Source organism: Onychostoma macrolepis, chromosome 21 (genome assembly GCF_012432095.1).
Source record: "Onychostoma macrolepis isolate SWU-2019 chromosome 21, ASM1243209v1, whole genome shotgun sequence".
NCBI classification, from domain to species: Eukaryota; Metazoa; Chordata; class Actinopteri; order Cypriniformes; family Cyprinidae; genus Onychostoma; species Onychostoma macrolepis.
In genome coordinates, this window is record NC_081175.1 from 11,635,048 (window position 1) to 11,657,449 (window position 22,402).

At 36.9% G+C, this 22,402-nt stretch overlaps 2 protein-coding genes across 2 annotated transcripts; both read left to right on the top strand.

Annotated features, from left to right (window-relative positions):
- The first annotated feature begins 875 nt into the window (after positions 1 to 875).
- Positions 876 to 2,453, top strand: si:dkey-22f5.9 (liver-expressed antimicrobial peptide 2-like). The gene is made up of 3 exons (XM_058758488.1): positions 876 to 1,064; positions 1,347 to 1,510; positions 1,598 to 2,453. Exons 1-3 carry the CDS (start codon positions 963 to 965, stop codon positions 1,635 to 1,637), a joined length of 306 nt encoding a protein of 101 aa, XP_058614471.1. The 5' UTR covers positions 876 to 962; the 3' UTR covers positions 1,638 to 2,453.
- A 1,953-nt stretch (positions 2,454 to 4,406) lies between these two features.
- phka1b (phosphorylase kinase, alpha 1b (muscle)) lies at positions 4,407 to 22,348 on the top strand. Its single transcript, XM_058757887.1, has 32 exons — positions 4,407 to 4,576; positions 5,862 to 6,020; positions 6,295 to 6,342; positions 7,637 to 7,805; positions 7,912 to 7,994; positions 8,073 to 8,153; positions 8,283 to 8,381; positions 8,482 to 8,628; positions 9,002 to 9,055; positions 9,156 to 9,278; positions 9,363 to 9,458; positions 9,613 to 9,720; positions 10,821 to 10,899; positions 11,026 to 11,160; positions 12,427 to 12,536; positions 12,630 to 12,774; positions 12,864 to 12,942; positions 13,027 to 13,097; positions 13,687 to 13,848; positions 13,942 to 14,018; positions 18,014 to 18,159; positions 18,282 to 18,435; positions 18,521 to 18,600; positions 18,671 to 18,749; positions 18,827 to 18,956; positions 19,740 to 19,841; positions 19,927 to 20,042; positions 20,128 to 20,172; positions 20,262 to 20,423; positions 20,511 to 20,564; positions 20,642 to 20,842; positions 21,062 to 22,348. The coding sequence occupies exons 1-32, from the start codon at positions 4,499 to 4,501 to the stop codon at positions 21,233 to 21,235; spliced, it is 3,546 nt and encodes a 1,181-aa protein (XP_058613870.1). The 5' UTR covers positions 4,407 to 4,498; the 3' UTR covers positions 21,236 to 22,348.
- Positions 22,349 to 22,402: the final 54 nt, after the last annotated feature.

The following is a 22,402-nucleotide window of genomic DNA, read 5'->3' on the forward strand; positions in this document are numbered from 1 at the left end:
AATATTAAATCTGCACTGTAAAATGATTGCAGTTTTAACAGTGAAAGAATAAATTGCTAAGGTAAGTTCTATTACTATATACAGTAGATGGTGAAAATTGTAATACACTTAACTGGATATTTCATGTTGTTTTAAAGTAAAACAGATTGTACAGATTTTGCAAGTGAAAAGAACAAGTCAGTGGGGGGAAAAACATACATTTACAATGCCAGAATTCCCTGTGTGACAGCTCACATGATGGTTTTTTAATCATTATGTTTATCTTTTTGTTGTCGGTTATGTATGTATATTTATTTTATTAGTATTTACCTCAGCTTGTGGAAAAGCTAATGAACTTAAGCATCACGTCTATGATTTTATGGTGATTGTCAATATATTATGAAAGTACAAACCACAACAATAATTCTAAATTAAATCCATAAACCTAAAACATTTCTATGACATTTTTACAGTCCATTTCAAAGGTTTTAGATGTTTAGGTGGTACATGTATTATTATTATTTTTTAACAGTGTGGTGCATGTAATGTTTTCATTTTTATAATGCAGCACCAGCCACATTGTCTGTAAACTGTAATTTGTTAGCTTTTATATTTTATTTATAAAATGATTTATAATATTTCTTTCTTTTTACAATTCATTTATTCATTTATTTATACAAAACAGTCTAATCATGATGTAAAAGTATTCTTCTATAAATCACTACTGACAGTCTGAGAGACTGTCATTTTTTACTCCCATCGATCCCAGAAGCTAAACGACTGCACATTAATGCCAGTTTAGGCTTACGTAAACTCTCAAATATTTACTAAACACGTGATTTTATCTTGGCCATGGCCTTGAGCAGAGTAAGAGAGCAGAAGAGACGGATAGACAGAGAGGGTGGGGAGGTAAGATCAATGTTGAAGGGTTATAAATACACATGGTCATTGCAAAGCTTAAGTAATCATCTGGACACACTGACATGAGTTCTGTGGGAAATAACATGACCAAAATGATTCTGCATCACTTTAACCTGGCAAAATTTGGATTTTGCACATTAATCTTGCTAGTGCTGATGCACCAGGTGAGTTTACACCTCTTTCCAACAACTCTTTTTCACATGGTATCAAAGAACATGTAATACCAGGATATTTCTTTTGTTAAAAAATGCCTTTACATTTATAATATTACTAGGTCACACTTCACAGTATTTGCTAGTTAACCTGAGCTATAATACTGGACATTACATAATCTTAGTTGATGCTTATTTCAACACATTTCTTGAAATCCTAAATAAAATTATTATTATTATTGCATATGTTAACAGCATGCATATGTTCCCTACTGACTGAGAAATGTATGTTAGGTATCTACAGTGCCAGTAGTGACTCCTGAGGTGCGATCAGACCTTCAGTCATCACATATACTTCACCGCAAGATAAGAATGTCCCCTCTGTGGCGAATCATGGGGTTCAAACCATATGGAGCCTACTGCCATGACAACATAGAGTGTACTACAGGTTTATGCAGGTAAGTCACCGCTGCCATCATTTCCTATCGTTGAAAGTCCTAAAACTGCCCTGAAATCTGAAAACTGATTACATTTTCTACCCACAGGAACGGTCATTGTTCGTTTAATGAGCCTGTTCATTCTTAGTGGAGTGGAAGCCTGAAAACTAGTCATTTATGAGTCAACCCAATATATATATATATATATTATGGCCTTAGGCTATGTTTCAAGCACTTTAATTTCTGAACTGTATATAGCATCGTACATGTACTGTGCAGAGCATGTGGAGAAGTCTGACTTGAAAAGTTACATTGGTTTCACTTTATATGACTTATGTTCAAGCCATTTGAAAACATGAATTATTGGTTATTAAGATAATGATGTTAAACAAGAATTTTGGGGTTTGTGTTTGACTTGAAAAATACACAATTAACAAAACTGTAGTGCATTGTAAATATACTTAAAGGATTGTATTAATCTGTACGAGCATGATTTTTAATTTATGTAATGCATTATCAAGAATCACAATGCCGTAAAAGTGCATTTGTTACTGTTTAGAATGTAGACTTGCTGAAAGTATTGAGGCTAAAATCTCTATTTTGAGTTTGAAATAATTATATTCATGTGATATTTGATAAAAAGTACTGTATTAGATAAGCTATGAAGGCCTCAGTAGTGTTGATTAAAATCTATACTAGGCACAGGGCCAGTGAGAGAACGTGCACAGCAGCACATATCTTTCTCAGGATGTTCTATGTTCAGAGAAACCCAGTTCTAATGGCAAATGGCCCTGAAGTCCCTCAGTATCCACATAGTGAGAGGAGTATTTGCACAAGAATGTACTGTAACAGACTGATGTCATTGTACTGTGAACGACCTCCACATGTACCCAGATTGCATGTTCTTTTTCTGATACAAGAGCAAAGTTTAAGTTAGTCAAATAAAACACTAAAAATACCAGTATTTCTGTGCAGTTTCATTATTTAAAGTTACAGTTCATTGTTTATTTATTGTTGTGTATTCGTGATACAGTATCCATTTATGATATGTCCATGCTTAAATATGTTTTTTTTACTTTTTTTGAAGCCTTAACAACATTTCTTTTTATTATTTATAATATTTATAAAATATTATATTTGTGACCCTGGACCACAAAAGCAGTCTTAAGTCGCTGGGGTGTATTTGTAGCAATAGCCAAAAATACGTTGTATGGGTCAAAATTATCATTAGGATATTAAGTAAAGATCATGGTCCATGAAGATATTTTGTCAATTTCTTACCGTAAGTGTATAAAAACTTTACTAACTTTACATTTGCTAAGAATTTCGTTTGGACAACTTTAAAGGCGATTTTCTCAATATTTAGATTTTCAAATCTCGGCCAAATATTGTTCAATCCTAACAAACCATACATCAATGAAAAGCTTATTTATTGATGTATAAATCTCAATTTCGAAAAATTGACACTTAAGACTGGTTTTGTGGTCCAGGGTCACATTTAAAAAATGTGAAATGTGCAAATATAGGCTAAACAAAAACATCCACATCAAAATGAATGATTTTTACAGTGAACATATTCAAATATATTATCACATACAGTGTGGTTGTTCACCATATTTAGTCTTTAAACGCTTTTGCGTGTTACATTGCCAGTAGGTGGCAACAAGTGACTGTCTATGTTTGATAGAACCATTGAATCATCATTTTGTTCAAACAAATTTATTCAAACACCACTTGTGTGTTAGGCTAACTTGTATTGCATTCTCTCCAGCAAAAATAGACAAAGTAACTGGAAATAGTGTCTGAAATATAGGTTATTCACTATAACTTGTTGTCAGTGTTGGGAAGGTTACTTTGGAAATGTAATAGATTACAGATTACAAATTACCTTATTTAAAATGCATTAAGTAGTGTAACTTTTTCAACTACTTTATTAATGTAACTGATTGCATTTGATTAGGTTATTTTTTAAATACTTTTCTAATTTTCTAATAAATGTTTTCAACTGTAAATCATTTTGAAACATGAAAACAGTTAACCTTACAGTAGTCGGGCTACTCAACATTAATTAGCCTACTGTCAGACTTCTCAAAATCCTTCATCACTTGAATTAAGATTATACAAATAAAGCACAGCCACCACAACATCAGACTTTTGAGGTTAAATAAAGATTTAAATTCATATGATATATAGCAATGATGGTGGGTTTTTTTTTTTATATATAAATCATATCTTTGCATAGCTATGACAGAAAAATAAAGCATAGGCCTACATAAACCCAAATAAGAAATAAAACTGAATAAACATGTGTCCTATTCTGTGTCCTAAACTCCTGAAACAATGGTTTCTCATATTTTTGAGCAGTCACTGGAATTTGGGAAATCAATCAAATCTCTCTCTCTCTCTCTCTCTCTCTCTCTCTGTGTGTAAATATTCAGATGTAGCCCTCTTTAATCGTTAACATTTTCATAAATAATTTAATTACACTTTTTTCTCTCTCAGTAACTCTAACAGATTACAGTTACATTTATTTTAAATTACGTAATTCTGTTACATGTAAATTACTCCCCAAGCTTATTGTTTAAGTAGGCCTATTGACTCGCAATCGTGTTGTTGGTCTGAATATCAACAAAGACTGATTAATTTAGCAAAAAACAAGCGTCTTCAAATCACTGGGACAAAATGCATACGTATATATGACATAATTTTGCTCAGTGTGCTGCATTATAGGTATATGTTATGTTATTTTTTAAAAATGTCGTCTTCTTTTTTTAATTTATACTGTTGATTTTATTTTAATAATGGATGAAAATTGCACCTGTAAAAATAAGATAGGGTGCGCCTCAACACCAGTTACATCATGTGATGTAACAGATACTTCTGAACACCTCGTCCTTAAGGCTTTGACATTTGCCTGCCTCACACTTGATACTTGACCACCGGCAGCTAAGCTAAGCTCGCACTGCTAGTGAGACTGGAGAGCTAAACTGCTTACAGAAAACAACCATAATGAGAAGCCGCAGTAATTCCGGAGTGAAACTCGACAACTATGCCAGAATGTTGCAACAGACAATCCTCTGTCACCAGGTGAGACATCTCACTTTTTCTGATTATAGGGGAACAGCACGTGTTGTGTTGCTCTTGGTTCACAAACATAAACACACACACTTGCTGTGTTGACATCTATTAAAATGACAGTGAAAAAGAAGTAGGCCTACGATTTAGCATACTTTTAAGTAAGCAAATAAATGTAATGTTAATATAGTTTATGTTCATCTTAAACACAATTAGTTGAATTTAAGAGTGCTTTTAGCCAGGACTTAAATGCATGTTATATGTAATTTTATAATACTGCTATCTTTGAAATGTGATTAAAGTGTACTGGTGAATATACTGACAAACATTTATGGCAAATTAAAATATACTTCAGTGTAATTTTTATTGAAACTTGTATGTTATGTATTTAAATACATATATAATTACACAGTTGTGATGATGAAGTTGCAATTTTGTAAATTCAAAATATTTATAATATACTTTAAGTGTAATTTTAAGTTTTACGTGCACTTTAGTATTTTATTCAGAAAATAAGTACTTCTTCAAAGCGTGACAAAATATTATTAAAACGGTGATTTAAAATGTACTTAAAAGTCAAAATTATAAATCATTTACACACCCTGAAGGTGTTCCAAACCTGTATGCTTTTATTTCCTCTGCTGAACACAAAAGAAGATATTTTGAAGAATGTTAATAACCAAACATTGATTTCCATTGTATTTTTTTGTCCATAAAATGGAAGTCAAACGAAACAGAAATGATTTAGTAATCAGCATTCTTTAAAATATTTCCTTTATTTCATAGAAGAACGTTTTACAGGTTTAGAATGACATGATGGTGAGTAAATAATGTCAGTATTTTAATTTGGGGGGCGGCTGACCTTGTAATGCTTTAAGAAAAACAGTCATGAAAATGCACTTTTCATTATACATTAAGGTGGCCTTTTATTTCATTAATATTAAATGATTTAAAGTACATTTTAAGTACATTTATACATTTAAAAAATATATATATATTTTAGGATTTGAAATACACTACAAGTGCACATTCAATACAATTTATGAATGAGAATTTGAAAATATTTTATGGAATTCATTATTTGTTATTTCCATCATGCAATAGGATTGTGCTAATGTGCAATTACAAATGATAAAGATTTAAAATACAGGCTTTAGAGATTTTAAAGTGCCATATGCTTTAAATGTCATAGGCCATGCCATTGGTGACACTTTAAATTGTCACATATACAATCAATATAGTTGATTTGAGTATGGTAGACAATGCCATATGTATGTTTCCTTATGATATTTTGCAGGATCCGGTGACAGGTTTACTCCCAGGAGATGAGACGTTACCTCACGCCTGGGTTAGAGACAATGTGTACTGCATCCTGTCTGTGTGGGCTTTAAGTCTGGCCTACAGGAAGACTGCAGACAGAGATGAAGACAAAGCCAAAGCCTATGAACTGGAGCAGGTCGGTTCATGCATATGTAGTGAGATGAGATGCAAACAAAACCATACAATTTTGTCAAAGGGCATCAGAGACCATGTCTGACCATGTCCCAGACATTTAGTATTTTCTGCTCATTAGTGTTTGTGTCTGGGAGACCATGTAAAATGCCAGAGGGCAAATCATTTGGCTCATGTTTCTTTCATGGTCATACCAGATGGAGAGTTTAAGGTCACGGTCAAGGCTCACTGCTCTCTATCTCTCTCTCTCTTGTTCTGTGTCTCTTCTCATTCTGCAGAGTGTGGTCAAACTAATGCGAGGATTACTGCAGTGCATGATGAGACAGGTATGGATAAACAACATCATTCTGGTATATGCAAATAAATATTTGGAAATCATTAATAACACCATGCTTTCCCACACTTCTTATTGGTTAATTCTCCAAACTTGTCAGCACACATTCTGATTAAATCTGACCAACCCAGCTTATCTTGCTCAGCATATCTAAAGCATACACTAGATAATGTTTTGCTGTAAATACTGAGTCATCATGGTGATCGTTTCAAATGAAATTGCTTTGAAGAAGAACATACACTACTGGTCAAAAGTTTGGGGTCAGTAAGTTTTTTTCATGTTTTTGAAAGAAGTCCACTGTGCTCTTACGATCTTTATTTATTTTATTTTTTTAAATACAGGAAAATAGTAATAATGTGAAATAAAAACAACTTAGCATTATATTTCTCTTTTAATAAATTTTAAAATTTTAAAACTTTTCAGCAGCCATTACTTTAGTTTTTTTCTGGATTTTTTCTGGATTATTTGATCAACAAAGTTAGCCAGAACAGCATTTATTTGAAATATATTGTTTTGTAACACTATAAATGTCATTATGAATAATTTAATGTGTGTATACATTTCTTCCTTACTATAACATTTTTATTTTTTTTTAAACTAGTGATCCCAAACAATTGAATGATATTGTGTGCTTGGTCATATTATATAATAATACAACATCATAACGAATACAGTCAGAATTTTCTCTAAACAGTTTTGTCTAATAAATATAATTTGTTTCAAATATGAATCACAGTCTGCGCTCATCACCAAATGGCAACCCCATTATAGTTGTGAGACATTACTTAATTACTTTGTTGCAATTAATTTTCTCTCAGAGTGTATTAGCTTATTAATGTTTAGAGTGCATTACGATGGTTAGCTAGCCTATTGTGCAGAAGACTGTTTTGAAATCTTGAGATAGCTTGTTTATAGTTATTTGTGTGTGTGTATGAGTGTTTCTTCATAAACAAAAAATATAATAGTATAAGTAAACTATATACCACTTTTAACAAATAATCATAAACCTAGGAAACAGATTAATGTACACATACACACTATTGATGAATGATGTTATGTGGGCTCCATGTTACTGAAATGTGACACTTTATTAGTGCGTTGTGAAGCATGGAACAAATAGAATATGCCACTCATGTTCCAATATATATATATATATATATATATAGATATAGATATAGAGACCTGGTTTACAGTTCTGTTCAAGGATGATGCTGCATGTGAACCAGCCTTGTCATAGAAACAAAGACTTTTTGTACAGTAACTCTGAGTCTGTGTTTAATTTTCAGCTTTATAAGGTGGAGAAGTTCAAGTACAGCAAAAGCACCAAAGATTGCCTTCATGCTAAATACCATGCAGGAACTTGTGCCACTGTTGTTGGTGATCAGGAATGGGGTCATCTACAGGTGGACGCCACCTCCATCTTCCTGCTCTTCCTGGCCCAAATGACAGCATCAGGTTGACTTTAACTTTTCACTTTTTCCAACATGCAGCATAATGCCAATGTTATGGAATCAGAGTGCATTTTTAATGAAGCGTCTGAACATTTTCTTGTGTGGAACAGGGCTGAAAATTGTTTATACCCGTGATGAGGTCGATGCTGTCCAGAATCTGATCTTTTACATTGAATCTGCGTACAAAGTGGCGGTAAGCACCAGCATGCTGTTCTGATACAGAAAGATTTCACATGTTTCCATGAATATTAAGACTGTACATGATTCTCAGGATTTTGGAATGTGGGAACGAGGAGACAAGACGAATAAAGGGATCCCTGAGATAAATGCCAGCTCTATTGGAATGGCAAAGGTAAAATATTTACATTTTTAGTGATAAATTGCATAATCAGTTAAGAATTGGTTTCACATGTCAAGCAAGTGTCAAATAATGATCTCCATGTGATGAAATAACATGACCTCTTGCTGCATGTTTATTCAGGCAGCTCTGGAGGCCTTGGATGAACTGAATCTTTTTGGTGCCAAGGGCGGCCCAGAGTCCGTCGTACACTCTTTAGCCGATGACATTCAGCACTGCCAAGTAAGAAACTCATTTATGATGTCACACCTAGGAGGACAGCATCCTTCATGCCTCCTGTAAATAACAGAATGTTTTTCCCTTTCTGAAACCCTTGCAATAGTCTATTCTCAGGTCCATGCTGCCAAGGGCATCGACATCCAAAGAAGTAGATGCTGGGGTTCTGTCCATCATCTCTTATCCAGCATTTGCAGTCGAGGACATTGACATTGTTAATATCACCAAAGAAGAAATAATTTCAAAACTTCAGGTGAATACCAGCGTCTTCAGATCTGGGTATCAATAAATCTCTTGCTTCGTTTCGCAAATCTTTCATAGAAAACATGAAATGAAGCACGTAATACTGCATTAAAACTATGCAAACAAAATGAAGAATGTGCCACTGAACTGTTGAAACAATTATTTTCTTTTCAACTAAACGGATATAATGATTACATTTAAAGTTCAAGAAAAAAATTAAATAATTAGCATGAAATAAAGATTACATTATATATAATTTATGCACGTTTTAAGTACAACTTATCATTATTTTTAATTAATTATAGAAATAAAAAAATAAAAAATGAAGTCTGACAAACACCTTAGTTATTTAGTGTTTTATTTACCCCTGTACTGTCTCATAGGGCAGATATGGATGCTGTCGCTTTCTTAGAGATGGACATAAAACTCCCCGAGAGGTAAAACCAAGCTTAAACAATTTGTCGGACAAAATACGTGTGTGGTCGTCTTTTGTATGGCCGTTTGGAGCTTATTCTCACACAATCATTCTTTTCTAAGGACCCTAATCGATTGTACTACGAGTCATCAGAGCTGAAGCTCTTCGAGAACATAGAGTGTGAATGGCCACTGTTCTGGACATACCTCATCCTGGATGGTGTTTTTATCAACAGTCCAGAACAGGTACAGACAATTCACTACAGACATTCAATAAATAACCAACTATTCTTTAGAAAACAATGCTTTGCATGTTCCTTTCTTATTTAGGTTCAGGAGTACAGAGAGGCTTTAGACAACATTCTCATCAGAGGGAAGAATGGATTACGATTGGTCCCTGAGCTTTATAGTGTTCCTCCAGATAAGGTACGGTCTGGACACACTTAGTTATTTTGCTCGTGACACCAAAGCCCTGGATTTTGTACCGTTATGATGAAACCAGATTCCTGGTTGAGTGATTCTTTGTGGGTTATTCCAAAGGAAAAATGGACTTTCACCCTGTGTGTGTCATTTCAACTAGGTTGATGAAGAGTATGTTAATCCTCACACCGTGGAGAGAGTGCCAGTAGGCAAGTGTCCACTGAAATGGGGCCAGTCTCTGTACATATTGGGTAACCTGCTGGCAGAGGTACAGTAAATTCCACAAAAATCGCTCTATATGGTAATGCTGTACTGCAGTGTTTCTCAATCTGTTTCTGGAGGCCATGCTGCACATTATGTCTCTCTAATGAAATACACCTGTTTCCACTCATTAATCCTGTTCATCTCTTCAGTACAGTTCAATGCAATTATTTAAATCAGGGAATTCCATGCAACAACATTTCACAATGTACAGTACATACTGTATGTATGCTTGTTTATATTTACAATGCCATCCAAGTAGGGTCAATATGATTTTTTCAAAGAAATATTTCTAATTTTATAATACTATACATGATATATAATAATGCTTTTATTCAGTAGAGATGCATTAAATTGATCAAGAGTGGCAGTAAAAATATTTCAAATAAATAATGTTCTTTATAGTTATCAAAGAATCCTAAATAATCATGTTTTTTCCAAAAATATTAAGCAGCACAACTGATTTCAACATTGATAATAATAAGATAATATTAAGTTTCTTTAGCGTCAAATCATCATAAAAGAATGATTTGTGAGGAATCATGTAACACTGATGAAAAATCAGGTTGGCCATTACAGAAATAAATTACATTTTAAAGTATATTAAAATGGAAAACAGTTATTTTAATTTGTAATAATATTTCACAATATTGTTGTTTTTTACTGATCAAATGCAGCATAAAAGTCTTCTTTCAAAAACCTTATAAGTCTTACCAACCCCAAAATTAAAAAAACCCCAGCACATAATTAATTCAATGAAATATATTTATTTAAATAATATATTATTAAATTCTATAGATAGATCATAAAAATTTGTATATAGTTCAAATTCATCATACTCAAAACCTATATGTTGATAATTGATTTTTTCCAATGGTGGAAGGAGCGTGATTTTTGAAGATATTGTTTATTGTGGAATTATTTGGGAATTTTATTTTGTAGGTTGCTTTGAATAAACATGTTTGCTAAATATATAACCACAGTTGCACATGAATGTTGAGACTGACATATGCATCAATTACCTTGTGGCTGTGAAGCTGAGAAAACATATAATGATAAGAGTATGTATCTTTATATGTGAAATAATGATTGTTTTTGACTTTATAGGGGTTTTTAGCAGTTGGAGAAATCGATCCTCTCAATAGACGTCTCTCCACTGTTCCCAAGCCTGATGTTGTGGTTCAAGGTAAGACCTATGTTTGACAGTAGCTTAATCTGGGTGAATCTATTTAGAAACCCTGATGTTGCATATTACATAAGTATTCCATCTCACTATATTTACACTGGCCGCTTTCCATTCTTGTGTTTTCAGTGTCTCTCCTGGCAGAAAGCGATGAGATTAAACAGCTCCTGCAGAGCCATGGCATTGACGCAGAAACCCTGGAGGACGTTCACCCAATCCGAGTTCAGCCCTCCAGAGTGCTCAGTCACATCTATGCCAGACTAGGTAAGCTCAGGGTAGAATTCAAGTCACCTTAATTTATATAGCACTTTATACATAGCAAATTGTTTCAAAGCAACTTATAAACAGAAAAACGACGGATTTTAAGCCATTGAAATGCAATCAGCAGCGAAAGAGAACTTATTTCGCTATATACATGTGAAGGCGGTGCTCATAGAGCGCGGGAGTATTGAACAGTTATTTTGCCTCTCATTAGGCCTTAAACGGTTAAATACACACACTTGTGTCAGTGACCATCTTTGCAAGTATCCTTGTGAACACAGTACATCTTAAGTGAAAGCAAACAGCTGAGAAAGAAAACACATGTGTAACGGTGTATTGGATCCGGGCAGCTCTTAAAGTGACAGCAGTCTAATATTCCTGCTGTCTGTCATTCATGTTAATCAAACAACAAAAGAGAGAAAATCTCTCACTGCTCTTGACTAAATCACTTTTGTAACTTTAATAAAAAGAAATATATTTTTAATTTAAACAGTGAAGAATATGCAGTGTTTTTATTCATTTGATTACTTTATACAATGTAAGTAGCATTTCTTGTTTATTTGTTCTTCTGTAGTTTTTTTTTGTATTGCTTGTGATTAGTTTTTTTTTTTTTTTTTTTTTTAAATCGCTGACTGATTTGATTTGCTTTTTTTTTTTTTTAATTTAGGCTAGTATTAGTTTTTTTGTGATATTGACACTCCTGACAAGAATTATAACATTTCTATGGTATCAAAAATTTTGATATGATAAGACCTTTTTTAAAGCAAAAATAACTACACTGTGATATGTTATTATAGTAAAATTAAATTACTCACATTGTGATAAAAGATTTTGGTCATATCGCCCACCTCTATTCAGGCATAAACAGTTATACAGATGGAAACAGTGTCATTATTTAGTTTAAGTTAGTTCAAGATTGATTCAGTTTAGTTTTTAAACTTCTGCGGAAGAAAAAGGACCTCATTTGCATACAAAGTAAGTGGATAGCGACCGCAGAAAGATTTTCAGCAAGCAATGAAAAACAATTTCAGCCTGTTCCTCTAACAAAAGCTTCAGAAGACTTGTATTATACTGCACAAATATTATGAACTATTTGTTTGATGCTTTTATGGGGCCTTTTTGGAGATTTATAGCTGGTCCACATCCCCATTCATTATCTTGAAGGGATACAGTGTCATGATGAACAGAATTTTTGAATGAAGAGAGAGAGAGAGAAACCAAATACACACACAGACTGACAGATTTTACTGTGTTTTTGTCTTTTTTCAGGGCGCAACCAAAGGCTGGGACTGACTGGACGGCCATACAGGCGAATTGGTGTGCTGGGAACTTCCAAATTCTACATTATTCGTAACACCATCTTTACTTTCACACCTCAAGTATGTCAATGTGTGAATTCAAATTTGCTGTTGGTATCTATTTGAATATCTAGTATGTACTGTTTCTGGTTTTGCTCCTGATCGAATGTCCAGTTTGTTGACCATCATGAGTTCTATCTGGCCCTGGACAATCACATGATTGTGGAAATGCTACGTATTGACCTCTCCTACCTCTGCTCTCGATGGAGGATGACAGGCCGACCCACAGTAACGTTCCTAATTTCAAACGGCATGCTCAGTGAGTGTCCTCAACACACAACATCAACACCATATGCAGACAGGAGCTTTCTCATTCTGAAAGGCTCATTTACTTTTGGTCCTTTGTAGCCGATGATCACAAGCAAATTGATCCTGTTCTTTTGGCAACCTTGAAAAAACTACAGGACGGTTACTTTGGAGGAGCAAGGTAACGTATTTAAAGCGGTCAGCACATTGAATATTTGTTACATACCTAAAGCAGCCCAAAATCAAATCAGTTTTACATTTCAAGGGTTAAGACTGGGAAACTTTCTGCTTTGCTTGACACCTCCTGTTGTGCCCATCTTACATTTATGGACTGTGGTGAGTGAGCCACCAGCTAGCAGCACGAATAATGAGCTTTTCTCTTGAAAAATCTAAAACCATAAAGGGATAGTTAATCCAAAAAAATTTATAAATCACTTTCTTCTGTGGAACTCAAAATAGGATGTTTTGAAAAATACACTTAAAGTCAATTGGGTCCAGTGTTGCTGCTGACTTTCAAAATATAAAAAGATTGTTTGTGTGCCACACAAGAATGTAATAAAATTCAGAACAGCATGACGTTCATTTTAAAGTTAAATCATTTTCTTCTTATTTTATTGGACAGTTGTTAAGTCAGTTGCCAGGAGTTTGTTGGCTGTTAACTTACAGTTTTTCCATTTTCTGCATGACGTTTTTTGTTGAAATGTGTGGCCTGCAGTTGACAGTCACTCTGTCAGACAGTTTGCGTAGCTGCATGGGCGGATGGAGGCTTGAGAGGCAATTTTGTGATGGAGCAGTAACTGCTGTGACAGTTTTATACATTGACACATGTGGTGAAATACTCAATTGCTTCTCAAAACTGACAGAAAACGTGCTCAATGCTCTGAGGTTTTTATTTAATTGTGTGTGTGTGTGTGTGTGTGTGCAGAGGTGGATGACCTGGCTGTGTATCTGGACCAGCTGCTGGCAGTTCCTCAGCAGAGTCCCATTAGTGCCACTAAAGGAGGCCTCAACCGCTTCAGGGCAGCAGCCAAAAAGACTCGGGAGATGGTGTCTCTGGTGCACAAAGCCAGAGAGCTCAATATACACAGTGAGTTTTCAGTCATTTTGACGCTGTTCCGAGAACAGTCGCCTTTGCAAATGCTCAGAAATAATTCATGATTTTGTTTTAACCTCTCCGCAGATGTTCACATGTACCTTCCAACTAAACTTTTCCGTTCTCCGGCACCAAACCTTAATTTGCTGGATAACAAAGAAAAGGTAGATAACACAAAATTACAGGCTTTCACTTTGACCATTTAAACAATAATTAGAAGAATAATCTGGCTGTCTCTGCTCTCCAAATTGTATGCTTGATTTTTTTGATCAGGTTCCAGAAGTAAAAATCTCACTCATTCCTACACAGAGAAACAGTTTTAACTGATAATAAGGTGTAAACCTTCCAAGATAGACCTACAGTGAGCTCAAAGTATGTTAGGTGATTGCATATTGTATATTGAATGTTTATGCCTGTATATAATATCTTTCCCCCACTAACAAATTAGCAGATAAAGGTATTGATGACATTTTTCTTTCCTTTTATCGAAGCAAGAATGCAGAGAATTGATCAAAAGTGACAGTAAAGACTTTAATAATGTTACAGAAGATAACTATTTCAAATAAATTGTTCTTTAAACAGGAAAAAAAGTATCACATAACAACTGTTTTCTATTAAAAAAATGTAATTGCGAGTTTTTATCTCGCAATTCTGACTTTCTCAGAATTGCACAATACAAACTCGCAATTGTGCATTTTTTTTCTCAGAATTGTGAGTTTATATCTCACAGTTCTGATTTAATAACTTGCAGCTGCCTGTTATGAAGCCAGAACTGCGAAATATAACCTCGCAATTCTGAGAAAAAAAAAGTCAGAATTGTGAGTTTATATCTAGAAATTCTGACTTTATACCTCAGAAATGCGACTTTTTTCTCAGAATTGTACGTTTAAATCACGCAATTCTGAGTTCCTCTTCAGGAACTCAAGCTGCGTCTGAAAATGCTAGGGGAACGCCTCCAGCGTGAATATATTCACTCTGAATATCGTGTGCAATCTATCCAATGGATGGGCGAGACGTCACAGATGGGTTGACGTAATGACCAGCTGGAATAAAAGCACGTGCGGTGAAACCGGCGTCAGCTTTTTGTCTTTCAGCAAGCGCTCTGTGTGTGTATTGTTTATTCAGTTGCGGTTATAGAGCGATGCTTTGGGTGGAACAGATGCTCGCGAGCTATCTGTCCCCTGACACTGCGTCGTCTCTAAAGGCTCCGTCCTTGCCCTCCAAGCCGCTGCGTACATCTTGATAATATCTGCGTTAGCTCCGTTGCGGCTGCAAGGCATCCACATACTCAATTACATCGACGATTGGTTGATTTTAGCTCAATCAGAGCAGGTGGCGGTTTGACATCGAGATGTCGTTCTCGCTCATATGGAAGTGCTGGGGCTAAGACTGAACGCCAAGAAAAGTGTGCTTCCTCCAACTCAGAGAACCACTTATCTGGGCGTGGTGTGGGATTTGACCACGATGCAGGCACGTATGTCACCTGCTCGGATCGAGTCGATCCTCACTGCAGTCGCAAGAGTGAGAGAAGGCCGGTCACTCACTGTAAAGCAGTTTCAGAGACTGCTGGGTCTCATGACAGCTGCATCCAACATCCAGCTGCATCACTGTCTGGTACGGGAACTGTACAGCAGCAGACCACAAGACCCTCCAGCGGACAGTGAACACAGCTGCAAAGATCATCGGTGCCCCTCTCCCCTCCATCCTGGACATTTTCCTCACACAATGCTCCAGCAAAGCCAACAGTATCATGAAGGACTCCACACACCCCTCCCACAGTCTCTTCCAGCTTCTACCATCAGGAAGACGGTACCGCAGCATCAGAGCCACCTGTAGTAGCACACTCTCCTCCTCTATGCGCACTAGTCACTTTCCACACACTCTGCTGTGTGTATACAAATCCCACAAAAAGACTCAGTAATATATGTATGTTTACATGCTCATGCACTGCAAATCATCCTGCACTGTTCCCCAGCCAGCTGCTGACTCGCAATGTTTCTCTTCGCACATGTACAGTATTTATCTGAAGCACTCGTATAGTTTGTATAGTTTGTATTTTTTAGTTTATGTATAGGTAAAAAATTTTTTTTTATATATAGTATATTTATAGTCAAAATCTATCAGTAGGATAGTTGTGTATAGGTTTATATTGTTTTACTTCATTGCTGTATGCCTGTATTTATGTAGCACCGTGGTCCTGTGAGGCACGACATTTCGTTCCACTGTATGCCCCCGCATGTAGTGGAATGACAATAAAGCTCAACTTGACTTGACTTGACTTGATACCTCTTGGCCTGCTGTACATGAGACCCCTACAGTGGTGGCTCAAGATCAGGGGGTTTTCCCTGAGGGGAAACCCGCTTCGCATGATCAAGGTCACGTGGCGTTGCCTGCATGTGGAGACAACCCTGGTTCTTGTCTCAGGGCCCGGTGCTGGGAGCTCCTTGTCGCCGTGTAACGCTAGCGACGGATGCGTCCCTCACAGGTTGGGGTGCGGTCATGAGTGGCTACCCTGCCCGCTGTCTGTGGCGTGGTCGCCATCTCACTTGGCATATCAATTGTCTGGAGATGCTGGCCGTGTTTCAAGCTCTGAAACACTTTCTCCCGGACCTGAGAGATCACCATGTGTTGGGGTGTCTCTTATATCAACCACCAAGGAGGTCTGTACAGGCTGGCGCACCAGATTCTTGTGTGGGCCCAAGGGAAGTTCCGCTCGCTGAAGGCGGTTTATATTCCTGAGCACCTCAATATGGGAGCAGACATCCTGTCGAAGCAGGGGCCGAGGCCCGGGGAATGGATGCTTCACCCAGAGGTGGTGAAGCAGATCTGGAGAGTGTTTGGCCAGGCTTAGGTGGACCTCTTTGCGACTCAAGAAACAGCGCAATGTCCCCTCTGGTACTCTCTGACTCATCCAGGCCCCCAGTATGGTCTCGTATTCTCGTATTATCAGGGACCTGGCTGTGGTGCTCGAAGCTCTCTGTAGGCCTCCCTTCGAGCCTATTGAGGAGATTTCTGATCGCCATCTCACTCTGAAGGTCACTTTCCTTCTGGCGATATATTCTCTCAAGAGAGTTGGGGATCTTCAGGCCCTCTCAGTGGCCCCTACTCACTTTTTTGCGCCCGGCATGGCCAAAGCCTTTCTACACCCTAGAACAGGGTATGTTCTGAAGGTCCCCTCCTCTGCACCACGGCCAGTCGTACTGCAGGCCTTCTCATTCCCCTAGTGTTTTCGGATGCAGCTCGAGTTCCTGAAGAGGAACGCCTCAGGTTACGTATGTAACCCTGGTTCCTCGAGGGAACGAGACGCTGCGTTTCGAGGCCATACTTCCGGCATCCCTGTCAGCGCTTGCTTCATTCCTAGAAGCTGACGCCGGTTTCACTGCACGTGCTTTTATACCAGCTGGTCATTACGTCACCCCGTCTGTGACGTCTCGCCCATCCATTGGATAGATTGCACACGATATTCAGAGACACTCACGCTGGAGGCGTTCCCCTAGCGTTTTCGGACACAGCGTCTCGTTCCCTCGAGGAACCAGGGTTACATACATAACCTGAGGCGTTTTTTCTCGCAATTGCAATTTTTTTATCAGGCAATACTGACTTTATAACTTTCGACTGTGAGTTCATATCACGTTATTTTGAGAAAAGCCAGAACTGTGAGTTTAAAACTCAGAATTCTGAGAAAAAAAGAATTGCGAGATGTAAACTCATAATTGCGAGAAAAAAAGATTGAAATGCTGTAGACTGTAGACTGTAACGGCTGCTGAAATTCAGCTTTAAATTACATTTTAAAACATTTTAAAATCGAAAACTTTTATTTTACATTGTAATATTTTTAGAAATATTACTGTTTTGATCAAATAAATGCTGTCTTGGAGCACATAAGAGACTTATTTAAAAAACGTGTACCATTTGACAACATCATCCTTACAGCTGCTATGGATTTAGGTGTGCAGTTATGTACCTTTTGCCCCTTTTCAGTTCATCATATACTGTTTTACTTAAAAACAATGTCTGCAATGTGTTAATTAATATTTTCTGAGGAAGCTCTATATGGAGAAAATTAATGGCAAAATTGCTCTCTGGAATTGTTAAAAATGGCTTTATTGTAAGTCTCCACATCTAACAAAGAGCTGTAATGTCTTTTTCTCCTGCGAAGGCATCTGAGACACAGGCCCCTCAACCCATGAACCTGCCCAGAGACGTCAGTGGTGGGATTGACTACACAGCCTTAGTGCAGATGCTGAAACAAAGTCGGAGCTTGCAGGACCAGGCTGATATTCTCTACATCCTGTTCAAAGACAAGTCAGTACCACTGAAACTTTAATGAGTTTTGTTATATCTGTGTCCTAGAAAAGAGCTGTACTGTGATTGTGGAGGTTGAAGATTGTTTTGAAATGGAATAATGTTGGGATTTCTTTTATAAGGGGAATAGATTGGGACACCAAGCTACATGGGAAAGATTGGACGGTAAGACGACTACTGAGTGATTTGTATGAAAAGGCAGGAAACCTAAAACACTGGGGTCTCATCCGGATGATCTGTGGGATGCTACGCAAGAAAGTAGAAGAGTTGGATGCTGTGAGTAGCAGTTTTCCTGTATCTGCATGTAAATTAATCTACATTTTCTCTGAATGTGGTTATTAGATATGTTTTCCATTAACAGGCCTGCTCAGATTTGCTAATTCATCAGAAACATCTAACAGTTGGCCTTCCTCCTGAACCAAGAGAGAAAACTATTTCAGCGTGAGTGTACACACACATATATTTACATTCACGTTTACCTGTTCATACTGCAATCTTTGTCTCCATATAGCCCTATGCCCCCAGATAAGCTGGCAAGGCTGATCGATGAGGCTAGTGAGAACAACCTCACCATCGCCATTCTCACTCAGGTTAGAGCTGCGGGTCAGATCCACATCTCAACCTTGTACGTTTTAATTCCACTGACACTCTTGTATGCTCCTGGCAGGAGATAATGGTGTTTCTGGCTATGAGTATTCGAACCCAGCCTAAAATCTTCAGTGAAATGTTTCGCCTCCGAATTGGCCTCATTCTTCAGGTCATGGTCACAGAGCTCGCTCAGTCCCTCAACTGTTCAGGTATCTCAGTTCCTGTTTCATAAACTCCTTTAAATATTTAACCATTTTTAACATGCAGTGAACTATTTTGTGTATTCTGTTTTATTAGGACTGCACTTTATTAGAATTAGCTAAGCCAGTGATTGGTTCAATGTGCTGTAACATTATCTTCATTTGAGGGATTTCTCAACAAATATCGATACTGTATCTGAAACCTTTCAAAAGGTCGGTAAGATTTTTTAATATTTTAGATAGAAGCCTCTATCAAAAATACAGTAAACGTATTCAACAGTAATATTGTGAAACATTATTAAAATTTGAAAGAACTGGTTTGTTTTAAAATATATTTTGAAATGTAATTTATTCCTGTGATGGCAAAGCTGAATTTTCAGCAGGCATTACTCCAGTCTTAACACGATCCTTCAGAAATCATTCTAATATACTGTTTTGGTGCTCAAATTTTCTTCTTATCATCAATGTTGAAAACAGTTGTGCTGCTTAAAACCGTGATCATTTTGTCTGGATTTTTTGATAAAGATAATTTCAAAGGAACAGCATTTATTTGAAAACAGAAATCTTTTTTAACATTATAAATGTCACTTTTGATTAATTTAATGCATCCTTGCTGAATGTAGCAATTCTTTAAAAAAATGCTGACCCCACATTTTTGAATGGTAGTGTATGTAAGATTAATAAATTGTAATACCATGTAATTAAATGATTAAGTTTTTAAATCCTATTTGATATTATTTTAGTACTCTGATTAAGAGCACAAGAGGTTCATATCTTTTTTTTTTTTTTTAGGTGAGGAGGCAACAGAGAGTTTGATGAATATGAGCCCATCTGAGATGAAGACCCTGCTGGTTCACATGCTCAGTGGCAAAGAGTTTGGAGTTCAAAAAAGTGGTAAATATATTCATACACTGCCAGCATTATACTCGCCCATTAGGTCTGTGAATTTGTATATTTACGAGTTGTATTTTTGCACCAGTGCGCTCAACAGGAAATGTGATCAGCTCTGCTGTCAATATCCAAGACATGAGCAAATCCAGCTCCACCAAAACAGAAGTGAAAGTTGCAAGTAAAAAGGGTGGTGATATCAAGCTGGTGAGAAAATGCTTGGGTTTAGGACAGTTATGTCTCAATATGATGGCAGTAGTTAAAGACCAGCCACTTTTTCTGTGTCCTTTAGGCTGTGTCAGTTCATTCGCTGGATATTGGAAATATTGAATCGGGGGTAAGTGGACCAGAGACAAACAAACCTTAACTTCTTATCCAAGCTTGAGCTTTTTCTCTGTAGGTGTAATTAATCTGATTGTTTTCCAGAGATACAGACTTCCATCCATTGAGTCATTTCAGGGATCATTAGGAGCCATGTTGGTGCATGACAGCAGACATGGCCAGTGGCTTCGGCGCAGGCGTCTTGATGGAGCTCTCAACAGAGTCCCTGTTGGTTTCTATCAAAATGTCTGGAAGATTCTGCAGAAGGTGAGTGGGATGCTTTACAGTGAGTGCTGAAGCTGGGTTATTCATCGAGGTTATGCTTCAAAATGGCTTTCCTTTCTTGTCATTTAGTGTCAAGGGCTATCCATTGAGGGCTTTGTGCTTCCATCCTCAACCACAAGAGAGGTAAACAACCTTAAGAGGTCAAATTATGTGACCTTCAGGTTAAAATTTGCAGAATAATAAAATGGCACCATTTTCAGATGACTCCAGGTGAAATAAAGTTCGCCGTGCATGTGGAAACGGTTCTGAATCGCGTTCCTCAGCCTGAATACCGGCAGCTGTTGGTGGAGGCCATCCTGGTGCTGACCATGTTGGCTGAGGTGGATGTCCAGACTGTGGGTGGTGTCATTGAGGTGGAGAGGATTGTACAAATGGCCAGTGACATGTTCTACAATGATCAGGTGAGCTTCTGGAGGAGGTTCATGGGTTTAATACACCTTATTTAAAATATCTTTCCATTCAGAGAAAATGGATCAAATATTTTTTACTATATACATCTTCGTCCAATAAAATAATCTCTGGAATAAGAATATTCCTCTCACATGCAACTGATTAGCAGTGGCAAAGGCATTTGTCATGGAGTCAGTAGCACTAATAATAACCAAATTCTGTTTCTGCAGAAAGAACTGGGAGCTGATGAGAGTCTCCTTGAGAGAGATCACATGACTGGCATCTGCAGGCTGATGTATGATAGCGCCCCCAGTGGCCGTTTTGGCAGCATGACCTACCTTTCTAAAGCAGTGGCTAGCTATCTTGAGGACTTTCTTCCCAGTGGAGCTTGTGCCGTTCAGTGAAGCTCCAAACTTAATTATCACATTTTAAATGTAGTGTAGGTAGTATTAATGATCTTTATAGATATGTGTGTGAGAAAGAATGAGTGGAAAAAGTCATTTTGTCTTAAGTAATTGCGAACAAGGCAAGTTAAATATAAAGTGTGTTACTTTTGCTCCACTAGCTTCACCAAAAATGCCTTTGGTCAGCCAAGAAGTCCTGCCTCAAACACACAACATCAGTTGGTTAGCATTAGCGAATTAGCCAAAAAGCATCTTTCTCGATTGTTAGATACTCAAAAGTTGCTGTGTATTTTGATTGTTTTAAGCTTAAGCTGAATAGTGCTTGGTTTGTAGGGCTGTATCTAAAATGGCCCACTATAGAGTGCTTCAGTGATGTTGTATTTTTATAGGCCAACCCAGCAGTTGGCATCAGTCTGGCTCAATAATATTTTTTTCATTGGCTTTTGTATTATGACAGAAAATAATCTCTGTAAGCTCTCTAATAAATATGAATATAAAACTTTTTTTTTCATTAGAATAATCTTCATGAATAAGTACATGTTTATGAATTTTAAAACCTAAATACAATCTCTAGAAGTAAAAAGCTAAAGTTAAGCTATAAACTACACCATGGTCACATGACTTAAATGTCACTCACCACCATTAAGCTTCCGACAACTCTTTATTTAAGCTTGAGCTTGTATTAATCAGGCATTTAACCAAAAACCCATTAAAAAAAACCATTACTTTGGGACTGGATATGGTAGTTGTTTCTGGGTTTTGGCTTACAAAAATACATTATCCCTGCAGCACTCTATACTCTCATTTACTATTCTCTACATTACTCCTCTAATATAGTCTACTGATCCATAAACTGAGAAGCAAGAATTCATTTAGAGTGACGTTAACAGTGTGGGACTAATCGCTAGCGGCTAGCTGTTGAGTGTACATCGGTTGTACACTCATTATTGAGGTGCATCATGGGATGTCCACTACTGCCACTACAAATGCTGTCACCTTTAATAGTGAACTATATAAGGGTATAGAGGGCACTTTCAGACACAGCCATACTCTGCGTCTTTGTATCTGTTGTGCACTTTTCACCAGATATGTAATAAATTGTATAATTTCCATACAGAAACATACTGCTGTATTTTACTTTAATCCAAACAGCCATACCTTACCATA